The sequence below is a fragment of the Globicephala melas genome, chromosome 5 (genome assembly GCF_963455315.2).
Source record: "Globicephala melas chromosome 5, mGloMel1.2, whole genome shotgun sequence".
NCBI classification, from domain to species: domain Eukaryota; kingdom Metazoa; phylum Chordata; class Mammalia; order Artiodactyla; family Delphinidae; genus Globicephala; species Globicephala melas.
In genome coordinates, this window is record NC_083318.1 from 68027572 (window position 1) to 68040921 (window position 13350).

Below are 13350 nucleotides of genomic sequence, written 5' to 3' on the forward strand. Positions count from 1 at the left end.
TATGGTGGTGATATTACCCGAAAAATGAAACTTTTGAAGAGACAAGCAGAAGGAAAGAAAAAACTAAGGAAAGTTGGCAATGTTGAAGTTCCAAAAGATGCTTTTATAAAAGTTCTGAAAACACAATCTGATAAATAATTGGTGGGAAAATATAAGGAATTTTCATAAATTAAAAATTGTGTATCTTTTATTTTTTCTTTGTAATTTATAATATGTTGAACACAACAGAATGAAAATTATAAAATTTGCTTGTTACTTTCCAGGTTTTCAGTTTTAAATAACCTCTTGGCTTTTCTTCGAAAGAGAGTCATGGGTGGATAAGAGCATAGATTCTGAAGCCATATTGCCTGGTTTCAAATTTCTGTTCCACCACTCACTAGGCAAAGTGACGTTGGCCAAATTACCCTCTCTTTGTCTGTTTACTCTTTAGTAAAATCAGGATTATACTATTACTTACCTCCATAGGCTGTGAAGATTAAATATGTTTACAATATTCAGAAGACTGCATGACACCTAGTCAGTGCTCAGTGAATCTTAATTTTTCAAGCATATTCTTTACTCACACTAAAAGGCCCCGTACTTAAGATTCTATCTAGTTTCAAGCCCAAGATACAATATTTTCATAATCACCTCAAGTATCAACTTGTTAGATGGATATATTTAGATATATATGAATCTGTTATTCAATATTCAAATAACAGCATCTAGACATGTGCTGTAGTTTTTCATAAAATTTTTACAAATGTTACTTTGAAACTAGACAGTTTACATATGCATATAAATTAAAATGATAGGGGCTGTCTTATTCTGAGCATTAAAATGCATTTGTGCAAAGTGATAGATGTTTGATATTAGCAGCAGCTGTTATTAATGACAGTTTAATAATGATTGCCTAGATTTCATAATTGAGGAGACTGAGTAAATAACTTAAGGTCATATAGCCAGTAAACAGTTGTGTTACTTTCAAAGCGTGTCTACTCAAGTCAATAAACAAACCAGAGGGCAGACTGTATTACAGTAAGATAAAATAATTTAGCCATTGATTTTTGTCCTTTACTTTGAATGAATTGAATGAGGTTAATGTCTTCTAGGGATAAGACTATCAGTGATAAATTTTATACAAGGTTGTTATATTATGAGATAATTATAAATTCAGATAGTGGGGATTTACCTAAAATTGTGTATGGGGGTTACATAACCTGTGGCTTATGAGATCTCATGACCAAAGTATCAATATTTTAGAAAATGGCAGTATTTTTGAAACTAGAAAAGCATTTTAATGTCATTTCTAAGACAAGATGTTCTACCATTATTGCCAGGGGAAAGTTACAAGTTGGTACCTGGCACATAGTATGTATGGTGTGTCTACTATTTAGTATTTGTGTCTTATTAGTATGCTTACAGTTTGGATACTTTTTTTTCCCCTTTAACCTCTGACTTTTTAGGAAAGTTTACTTGTAATAGTAGTACAAAAAGTATTTTCCAGATTTTTTAGCATACTCTTAAGTTCTCTTCCCTGGCCACTTTCCTAAACATGATTGAGAGTTGTGTATCCCCCAGAGGGCCTTATATTACTAAGATTTTTGTGTACGTTAAAATAATGTAAACTATTAGTATTAGAATAGCCACCGTTTATTGAGTTTAATATGTGACAGCCACTGTGCTAAGCTCTATAGACAATTCCCTCATTCAAACTACATGGCAATGGAGGTACAGGCACCATTACCATCCCATTTCACAGGGGAAGAAGCTCACACTTATGTATCAGTATTGTCCAACATCATCACAGCTCTTGACAGCTGGGATTCAAACAGTGGTTTCTTTCTCCAAGCCCCAATTTTTAGCTACCATGCTTTATTGCCTCTTGTGGAAATATCTTCAATAGACTTAGTTTTTTGCTTAACTGCAGCTTAGCTCCTGAGTTAGGGAGTTAAAGTAGCAGGAACGCAGTTTGCTGTGGACCTTGAGTATATGGACTTCGAACTTACAGGGCAGTGATGGAAAGGAGATTTTGGACTGTTTCAGCAAGCACATTTAAAGCACAGAAATAACAGCTGAACCGTGCACCAATCTTTAGCTTTTTCACTAAACTATATGACCTTCTAAGGTAGTTTGCACTAACCAATACTTTATTACCAGGTGTGGGACTGGGAGATAATACTGATTTCACTTCCTGTTCAAAAACCATGTATAATACTTAAGGCTATTAGAAGTTCATTATCTAGAATTAAGGCAGCATATTTTATCTTAACAGTCCTATTTATTTCTAAATTTGCTATTTAAATGTTTTAAGGAACTTAGCTGTAAATACATTTCAATCACATAGGCAATTAGCAGGTATGTAAGTGATGCTTCTACTAGGTGGACTTACAGAAAGCAATATATGCAGAGAAAAGGAAGCATATTTTACTCCCCAAGGAGCAGAACTAAGAATTACAGGCAGAGACATTGTCTTTTAATTTAAATCTAATTGCATAATGACAACAAATAAAAAGTAAACGCAAGCTCATAGCTACTGTTAATTGTTAGAATCTTTCAGATGTATGTGTTCAATTTCACTGTTGGAAATAAAATTTAGATAACTTACATTTGTTTATTATAAGCTTTATTTGAGTTAAAGATAGAAAACAATATACTTTTATTTGCAATTTAATAATGCAAGTTGTTATGGCAATCAAATAGTTTACAGTAACTTTATATTATACTTCATCATATGATCCTTTTAGACATTATATATATGTAAGGAATAAAGCTAACCATTTATGAAGTTTAATGATAATCAGAAAATTTTCTTCAAAAAAAATAATTTCCTTAAGTGTGTTGCTAGGTATAAAGCTCCTAATTGCTAAAATACTTAAATTAAGTGCGTGAACCCAAGTCGTTAACTAAAAATAAGAGCACATCTGTTTAAAAAAGTGCTACAGAAGGTGGTGCACAAAAAACATGCACTTATACATACTTTCCAAAAGGACGTAAACTGTACTTTTAGGCACTGCAGTCTCTTCAAATTTTCTGTACCAACAATATATAGCAGGACTTTTGATGTCCAGATGCTACTGCAGGAAGATGACTAAGGCAACCACGTGCAGAAAGCTTGTGCAGAGAGAATATTATAAAGATAGCATTCCGGAAGTAAAGGCTTGCAATGATAGTGGTTTGATACCTGAAAGGCTTGGAGTGTCTTCCTGTGATTAAAAAATTAAAATCTAATAATGCCACTGGAGTCATATACATGGTACTTTATGTACAGAATTGTCACCTTTAAAATGACTTAAATTTGTAAACAGGCAGACACTGCATTTCTGTGCTATGTTATAGAGTGACTGTGGCTTCTGTAACAACTAGCTGATCAATTGTGAGAGCCAATTACGTCTAAACCCTAGTATAAAATGGACACGTTGTAAATATGGAATGTTTAACATATAGATATTAGACTTCAAAAATGACAATATTCAAAGATTCCCCAAGTTTTATCATATTGCATAGCTGAAAATTCATCTATGTATAAAAGTGTTCTGTTCATTCAAGCAGAATTTTGATCCAGTCTCCTTCAATTTGCTTCTTTCATACTGTATAGTGGATCCACAAGTTTATTGTGCACATGCATTAAACCTTAAAGAAAAAAAGCACAGTTCTAGTTGTATTTCTTATTTTGAACTATATCTTATTTAGAAAACAAAAGATTTAATATTAAAATACAAGTATTCTGGCTCCCATCTAGTACAAAATAGTTAAATTTATTGGAAAAATGCAAATAGAAATGTTTCAGAATGTTTAGTTTTAACTACCTAGCATATATCAATTTAGTTATTTATGAAACCATGGATCTGGAATGGGTACAGGTTCTTTGTGAGTAACCAGAAGTAGGGGCAGTTCTTGTCTTTAGAACTTCCTTCAGTATGACAAAATAACAAATTTGAATACTAATTACATCTAAAAGTCTGTTGAGTTTGACCCTCTGCCAGTTAATCTAACAGACTCCAACAAAGGGCTCAGAACTGTTGTTACATCAGTTCTCTAATATATTACCCTATCCATTCATCTGGCAAATTATTTTCTACTATTTTGACATGTGTATTTACAATAGGGGTTGATTACAAGCCACACAGGTTTACTAAAACAATAAGATAACCTAAATATCAATTTCCAAGTAAATTTAAATTTCATCTTATAATTGGTATGCTTGTAAACTGTCCTTAATTTTATTAAAGCTTCTTGGGAGATATATTCCAGTTATTCATGTCTTAATGCACATGTATCGTATTTAGGGAAATAAACTGTCCCAATTAATGAACTAAAGATTTTATATTGTGCAGGTTAAAGAAATCAGTTAAATTTACCAGGTTGTTAAGAACATGGAGGCTGGGGAAAGGGACTCATAATGTGGTTTTCTTAGGAAATGGGATTACTGGATCGAGGAGACAGGGTACTTGTTAGTAAGAAGGTGTACTTTGTCAGAAAGGCTGCAAAAGCACTCTAAAATCCAAACTGTGAAGACCCACTTTTAAGAGATAAGCAAAGGGACATGCAGAGAACACTTAAGTATACGTGTAGTAGAAGAAAAACCAGGAGTGGAACAGTCTTAAAAGGAGAGAGAAATATTCACTCGTGAAATTGAAAGAGAGAATGCTAATTAACTCAACAGCTCACTTCAGTGTCTAATCAGCACCTCAAACTTGTTAACAACATCCAGACCCATTTTCCCCTTCTAAACCATTTCTTTAAAAATACTGTATATGGTGTTACCCTCTGATGAGCTGCTAAAGCCAGACAACTGAAATTCACTGTTGATTTTTTTCTCTTTCCTTTTTAAATTCAGCAGCAAGACTGGTGGGCACTACTTTCAAAATATTGATATATCCCAAATTAGCTACATTTCTTCATCTCCACAGCACTGCCCTTAGTCGAAGCCACTTTCATCTCTAATCTGATTACCAACTCAGCACCCTACTTTCATCACTTCCCATTGTCCAATTTTTCTAAAAACAGAAGCTAGATTATACCATTTCCCAACTTAAAATTCTCCAATTGCTCTTGTCACTTAGAATATAATTTAGATTGTATTATATTATATATATTATATTATATATATGTATATTATTTAGATTCATTTATCCTTCTGATCTCATGTCCTCCCCACTCTCCCCCTTTTGTGTTACACTCAACCCTGGCTTTGTTGCCATTACCTCAGAAAAGCTAAGCTTGGTTATAGTACAGGGTCCTTATATTTGCTGTCTCATTCAGCCTGGAGTGCTCTTCTCCCTGAGCAAAGCATGATTATCTCCTTTTGGCTTTTTGGGTCTCAGCCCAAATGTCACCTTATAATGAATTACTGTTTCACTTTCTTTAGAGCAATTTTCACTCTTAGAAAATGTTTTTCCTACCATGTCTCCAACTAGAATCTGAGGTCCAGGACCTTAAATTTACTGCTCTAAGTCCTGGGTCTATAAAGGTCATGATACATGTTGGGAGCTCAAGAAACATTTACTTTAAAAAATCTGTGAAGATTCAGTGAGATGGTCTCTGGAAGCTTTTTTTAAATTTAAAATGAATCTAGAATATAGTTAAAAAGGAGGCAGGAAAAAAGGAGGGAGCAGAGACCAAGATTCTGTAGTTCAAGGTCCTGAAGACAGAAAAGTATCAAGGGCACTGGCAGAACGGCTAGACGTGAAAGGAAAGGATGCTTAACGATTAGGATAAATTTAAAATCTTGGAGGTAGGACTGTGGAGGAACTGAAGTTAAGCCTTCCATGCAGCTGGAGGGACAGAAGGGTCAAAAGGTTAAAATAAGTAATGGGAAGAGTTTGAAGAAAGCAAAACAAGGAGCACAGCTAACCCAGGAAATGAAAGAATTATGTATAAAAAGTACCAAACTAAGCATAAAGGCACTTGATCGGTTCTGCCTCCACCTCAGGTATATGGCAGCCATTTATCCATCTGGCCTTACTTATAAAATGGAGTAACCTCAGCTCAAAAATTTAAAAAAGAAAGCAATGTACTCAACATAGTGCATAAAAGTCTTATAATGATGTTTGGTATATATGTCTGAGATAATGTAATCTCTGATACTTGAATGTTTCTATAGTGACAGTTCCATAAAGTTATATAACCCTCCCTTCCGTGCTTACCAGTGCAGACAAAAAGCCTGTGATAAAAATCCATGAGTATGTGGACAAACCAACAAATACTTCATTCATTAGACTGTTTTATGCAAACTATCTCCGAGGCTGGATTTGAAGCACACTGGTTTATTGGCATTTGTTCTTTGCTCAAAAAATGTTAATACATACGAATATTTTTCTCAGGGCTAATAACCCCTCCTCCCCAATACCCTTTTGAAAGGCCACTGATATGCAAGCCCTCATTTGCCTTTTCACTCTTAATTTTGTTTTTAAAGTATAAGCTAGCCCCATTTTATCGGTATACTTTGTTCTCTATTAAGAGGAACTTTTTCTGCAACTGTGTTAGCTCATCCTTACACCTGTGCTATTATGGCATTCTCTTCAAATCTAAGTGTTACCATCTTCTACAGCTCTCAGTCCCATCAGCTCCATTCAAGTTTTCATCAACTACTATGTAACTATAAAAATCTCTCCCTTAACATCCCTTGGACTTCACAGTGATTTACATAATTTAGCACTTAAACTGAAATGGTATCAACTTCATGTGTCATCCATCTACCTGCCCAACTACCTAGAATTTACCAAGTGTCTCCAGTGTACTAGGTAGGTACCCTTTGAGATGCTCATCTATTGCAATGAACCAAAACTGAAGTCCCTACCGTCATGGAGCTACATTTTATTTTCTCGAATCACTTAGTGAGCCAGTTTTATGAAGAATGCCAACTACTTTCAGGCAGGGATACTTGTACTTCTTTCGGGTATAACAACACATGAGACAATGTACTTGAAGGCACTGTAACCCATGTTTCTTGGCTGATGACATTAACTGGAAAATATAGTTTACATTTACCAAAAATAAACATTAAAGGGTAATTTTTTAATACTGTAAAAGGTATCTGCTAATGAAAAATATTTACCAAATAATTAGCTCTAAATAGAACCAATCTTATTTAAAATAATATTTAACTGAAAAGTTTAACAACCAGTATGTAAAAAGCAGCAAAATGGAGATTGGAGAGACCCAAGAGAGGGGACAAACAAAGATAATGGTAATCTCAGCCATGTGGTTTAGAAGATATACCTCTTCCAGAGTATCAGCTCTTTGAGGATCATTCTACTTGATATAATTCATCTATCATTCACTTAAAGCTTTGATCATGGAAAGAATACATTAGAGCTTAAAAACACACAACTTAAAACATCAGGATAAACATTAAAAATACAACTCCTGTAAAGTTTTTTAAAAACTAAACACTGGCTGTAACTTGTACATAACATAAAGCTAGTTCCAAACTAAAAATAATTTTGGAAATTTTAGTACTTGCTTTCTGAATAATAAATCAAGAGTTTGCTATGACTAAAGGTAAAAACTGACAACGTTCTACACAAGAATGTGATAAAAATAAATAACTGCTTAACTCATAAACAGAAGTAAATTCTAATGAGTATTGATAAAAATGCATAGACTTTCTGATGTTGCTTGAAGAAGAAAAGTTAAATATAATAGATTTTATAGTTTGGTTCAATCTGAATTCATTCAGCCTCTATCAAGCTATTGGAGCTATTGGAGTAAGGCCTAAAAAGGATAAAACAAAAAGAATGTTCACCATGATGATGATGTCTTGAAAATATATTATCTCAGGACATAAAACATAGGTTTTATTTTTTAAAAAACAAAAAACTAGAATAAAACAAATTAAAATGTTTTCCTGTGATTTACTTATATCTTTCAAAAGATATATACTGAAGTAAACTTCCATATGCTAATGATTTTTATTGTTTTAGATGTAGTTAACCTAGACTTCAAGAGCTAAATAATTAGAACCCTTTAAGATTCCTCTTGACACTTTTAAAGGGATGGCAGAAGAAATAGTGATGTGAATGGTATTCGAAGAATTACAGATTATAACTAAGGGATTCATTTCCTTCAGTATATCTTGCAGTGATATAATAATAAGGATATGACAGATACATAAAACTACATTTATAACGTATAAATTTATGAAGTCATTTTACCTAATATCAAAATATCTTACTGTAAGATGAGGTCTATATATATAGCCCAGAACAATACTGCAAATCCATTTTTCTCCATATTGAAGGAGGCATCCTGACAGAGGCTGATGTCCTGAATCTCTTCAGAAATATATAAAGCTCCAATGGAAAATAATTTCTAAGTGACTTTAACATCCGTACTAAGCCTGTTAATTCACCTATAAATGGGATTATAAGAGTACCCATGTCATATAATTGTGAGATTTAAGTAAATCAGCAAGTATAATATGCTTAGAATAGCACCTGGTCATATAACTATTGGCTATTATTAAATGTTTACTTCACTAAAATGTAAAAATTTTCTGATAAAAACTAAACTGACAAAAATCAGACAAGTATAGGGGTTTATCTGGGGATTACTGGTGCTAGAAAATGGCAATGTTAAATGAATCTCCTCAAAACTGTTATTAAAATATGTGGATAGGGTTTCCCTGGTGGCACAGTGGTTGAGAGTCTGCCTGCCAATGCAGGGAACACGGGTTCGTGCCCCGGTCCGGGAAGATCCCACATGCCGCAGAGCAGCTAGGCCCGTGAGCCATGGCCACTGGGCCTGCGTGTCCGGAGCCTGTGCTCCGCAACGGGAGAGGCCACAACAGTGAGAGGCTCGCATACCACACACACACAAAAAAATATGTGGATAATGAAGATTCCTTCTATTAACTTTTTCAAGGAATCTAATATTTGTGATGAAACCTGGACTACATGGAAATAGATGGGTAAACCTCCATCTAAGAGCTCTTATTCACAACCCATAACTGAGGTATTCCCTGCTTTTATCTGTCAAATTACTAACAAGCTAACAATTTTCAGTTTAATTTGGTATATTTGTGACTTGGTAAAAAACTGGTAATTTAACTGATAAAAATATAAATGACTGGAAGTAATCTAAGTGCTTAACACTAAGGAAACCTTTAACACCTTTTCTTAAAGAGATTTAAAACGTATTTTCATTCATATAGTATCAGTAGTACACTTATTACATACTTTGTGAATTACTGAACTATACATATGACTAATTACATAATATTTTCATATCAGCTATATAAATACAGGTGCTTTGTAAAAAGTACCTATTTATACAGCTTGTTTATGTGTGTGTATTTATATGTGGAGTTGACTCAAGCAGGGAATGGCTTCTAAACTGAGTGTATTCAAAATTGTCCTTGAAAATCTCTTAAACACCTATCACAGCAAGTTTATATGGTTATATATATATATATATATATATATATATGGTATGGTAAAGTTTAAAAATTACTGAACTAGACTGTAGGAAGAAGCAAAAGGAAGCTAAATATGCAGAAGTCTGGGCAAACTCTGCTTACTTGCAGAGTTTATTCCATACTGTTTGACATTTAGCAAAATTTATTGTGAAGATTAAATGAGATAGTGGGCAACCCATCTTATCCCCTGATTTCATTCTAAACATAGCTGAGAGGTTAGGGTGGGACAGGTAAACAACGAAAAAATTAGAAAGGACATATATACATTTCCTTTGGGGCTATTTAATCTTGTATATTCAATATGAAAGTAAAATATTTAATTTTGGATTTCAAGAAACATCTTGTTTACTGGAAATATAGATTGAAGAGGTTTTCTTCAAGAAAAAATATTAGGAAATTACTTTGAAAGCTAGTATTATCTGAAGTGAGACATTTCTAATCCTTAGCACAGTGCCAGTTTTCAATAGGCCACAATGCAGAATGTAACTCCCCAGTCATACTAAGTTTTAATTGTCATCTACAATGGAATATTCTCCCAGTCTGCTTTTGAAATTTCAGTGCTCACCTTTAAAGTATTTCACAGTTTTAACTCTTAATTCTAAAGTAGCATCTTCATCACATACAAAAATAGTTCGGGGATGTTGCTGGAAGGCTGAAACAGTCCACATGTGATTGACTCCTTCTTCTATTGCTTTGTAGAGAGCAAATGCCTTGTGTGCACCTGTTATGAGGATCATTACCTGAAAAATCGTGGACATTACCTGTCAATTCTTAAAACATGTTCCAAATGACTAAGAAGCTCTATTTTTTTTAAACAAAGAATTTAGCACCAATATTTTTCTGAGGGTTAAAATAAAAATAAACAGCTCCATATTTCTTCATAGTTCAAGGTATTTATTTCTGCTCTTTAAGGTAACAGGCAAGCACAAAGTGTATCTCTACTTCTGGCTGAACAAAGTAAAATAGTGTCTTGTAATGGAGTATTATTGAATATACCATAATGCCTATGATAATTAACACATTAAATACTGATGTACAAGAAGAGACCTGGGAGAATGAAGAAAAAGAAACAAAAGGGATGTTTTGCAAAAGCAGAGTTACAGATCAACAAAGAATTTATATAACCAGAAATGATATATCAAATTGCTCTAGCCCAGATAAGCAATAGATATTACTTTGGAAAAGCAAAAGACTCTGAAATAAGATATTTTAAAAGTAATCTAGAGAAATGAGCCTAAAGATTGTTTCACTGAACGGGTGCTATCTAAAGCTGTTTTGGAACAAAACTAGATTTAAAGAAGGGTTCAGAATCTACTTAATGCAGGAACTGTCCTTTAAACACACATAACTGAGACCATCCTTAGGTACAGAAAATCCAAGGTCTTTGTCCCAGATCCCTGATAGCCTATGAGATAAGTCAAAGAATATATGCAAATGTGAGTGAGTGTATACAGGTGTCTGAATGAATCTTTTCTTTAACATTTTTAGCAGTAAATCAATCCTGTTTTTACAAGTTAAACAGTTTATGTAATGTAATAAATCTTTAAACATGTTTTTTTCTGATTATTTTTAAAAAAATGAATGTTAAAGTGGTTGTAATTCTAAAATATCTGTAACAATGTAAAAATTCTGTATTTCACATTTTATAACCAGACCTTCTAAAACAGGGAGGAAATTAAAGATTAATGAACCAGATATTACTGTATTTCTTTTATCAAGATTCATTACTTTTCATTTTGAAGCTATATTTGATTAATATCAAAGCCCATGAATGAAATAAGATATGTATGAATTCTTACTGTTTTTATTGATACTTCTTGTTCTTAAGTATAGAGATCTAGGCTCAGTGAAGAATTAATATGCCTTCACCTATAATTAAAAGCATTTTTTAAAAATTAGCAATGCTTAAGGTAAGCACAGCACTGATTAATGGGTCTATTAGTTTTCCTCACTGGAAATTAATATTTTTTTCTTAAGACTGATACGTGTTACAGAGGAGTTTGGAAAAAAAAAACAAAATATTCAAGTTCTTTGCTCCATCCTGTCTTCTAATTCAGAATCTTTGGGATTAGGACCCAAGAATCAGGGTCCCTTAAGTGATTAGTATGCAATCTGGCAGAAGTCCTTACACTAGCACTTGAAAAGGCTTTTTAAAACTATTTTAACACACACTACATTAAATGAGAATATGTAGTGATTGCTGCATGATGGATATTTTCTGAAGTTTAATTTATTTCAGGAGTTTTAAAATGTGATTTGGTGGTTTCAGAGTTAAACACCGAACTTAAGCACTTTTCGTGAATTATTATCTCATTTAACTACCCACATCAACAGCGTGAGATAAATACTATTCTTACTCATATTTCACAGATAAGGAATGAGGCACAGATATTCTGTAACTTGCCCAAGGTCTTGGTAAGGCTACTATATAAACAAGAGGTCTGATTCCAGCATCCATATCCTTAACAACTACAATAAGACATATATAACCTTTGAGAATTAAGAAGAAATATCTGGAAAATCAGAAATTGAAGAAAATCCCTCTTGGAATATAATTTGACGTTGATAATACGTGATTATTTCTACTCTATCTGCTCCACTATTCTCAAGGAGAGTATTTCTTGTATTGTGAAAAAGCTTAAGAGTAGCCCTATCTGAAACCAAATTTTAAGGATAAGCAGAAAAGAAAAGGGGGCACTTCAGACAGTTATGGGGTGGTCAATAAAAAGCTAGAAATTTGGTAAGGCTGAGCATAGGGAAATGAGATGGCTGAAAACTGAATTTTGATAATACAGAGCATTTTATGCCAAAGAGGCTAGATATCATCTTGTGATGAAGCAGCAAGGAATCAGAGACTCTTCATTACATGCATGAGTAATAACTATGTTTTTGGGGAAAAAAAAAATTCAGGCTGTAATAGAGAACAGGAAAGGGAAAGAATGGAGATAGCCATGATTTAGGATACGTTTGCAATAATCCTTAAAAAACTGATATAGACCAGAAGTAAGGCAGCTCCGATGGATTTATCTGATGGATTTATCTCTGTTCGATGGAGGGCTGGATCCTTATTTATCTCTAAGTTAAATGGTGGAATGTGGTGACTGATTAGATGTGAAGAAGCTGAGAATGACACACGTTTCAAGTTCAGATAATTTTCATGGAGGATGTTGCTGTTCACCAAGGGAGGGAGATAATTTTGGTAGAAAGATGAATTTAAATTTTGAACAGTTTAAGTATAAGGAGTCAATTGGAAATATGAAATCTGCAGCTTCAGAAAAAGAACTGGCTAAAGATATGTACTGGTAGTTATCACTGTATTGAGCGTAGTTGACCTTTTTAGAATAGTACTAAATCTACCAAGAACAGGGTTCCAAAGTGTGACTGCTATTGATGTATTAAAAAAAAAAAAAAACACCACACAAAAAAGGTCACTGCCCAGAAGTATGCATAGTGAATACGCAGTGCTAGGAGATGACCCCCTAGGTAACAACAACATTCAAAAGGCAGATGGAGGAAGAAGAGCCAGGGAAGCATACTGAGAAAGAATGGTCAGAAAGAAAGAAGAGTAATGGTAGAGGTTTATGTTGGAAGAAATAGTCCATAGGAATAAATGATGAAAAGAAGCCCAGTAGGATAAGACCTGTAGCAAAGATGATGGTCTTAACAACTAAGAACTTGTCACTGGTGACTTCTGTGACATTCAGTAAGTCAACAAAATCAAAAGAAGATTTTTAAGTTTTACTGGTTTTTCCTTATGTCATCGCAAGAATAAACATTCAAATTATTATAATTATATATAATAAGCAATTCTAAAGATGCTACAGTAATTAAAAACAATTTGTGTCTTTTCTTTTGGAATTACCTTTAAAATATAAAGCATTATCTTTAAATATATCTCAGTAAAAACAAATTTTAATCCTTTGAGGGTAAATGTGGCTTTCATCAAACAG

The 13350-nt window shown here is 33.4% G+C and overlaps 2 protein-coding genes across 10 annotated transcripts in view; one reads left to right on the top strand and one right to left on the bottom strand.

The window, feature by feature from the left end:
* GUF1 (GTP binding elongation factor GUF1) overlaps positions 1-11112 on the top strand; it is a 32674-nt gene extending 21562 nt beyond the window's left edge. For all 4 annotated transcript variants that reach the window (XM_060299283.2, XM_060299285.2, XM_060299284.2 and 1 more), the window contains one exon: positions 1-11112. In XM_060299283.2, coding sequence (XP_060155266.1) covers positions 1-138 — 138 coding nt within the window. In that variant the 3' untranslated portion in view covers positions 139-11112.
* Positions 3311-13350, bottom strand: part of GNPDA2 (glucosamine-6-phosphate deaminase 2) — a 27179-nt gene continuing 17139 nt past the window's right edge. For 2 of the 6 annotated variants that reach the window (XM_030880446.3, XM_030880442.3), the window contains 3 exons: positions 9966-10140; positions 8139-8335; positions 3311-3612 (listed from right to left, as the gene is read on the bottom strand). In XM_030880446.3, coding sequence (XP_030736306.1) covers positions 8172-8335; positions 9966-10140 — 339 coding nt within the window. In that variant the 3' untranslated portion in view covers positions 3311-3612; positions 8139-8171. The other 4 variants (XM_030880447.3, XM_030880445.3, XM_070045571.1 and 1 more) reach the window with 3 other exon arrangements.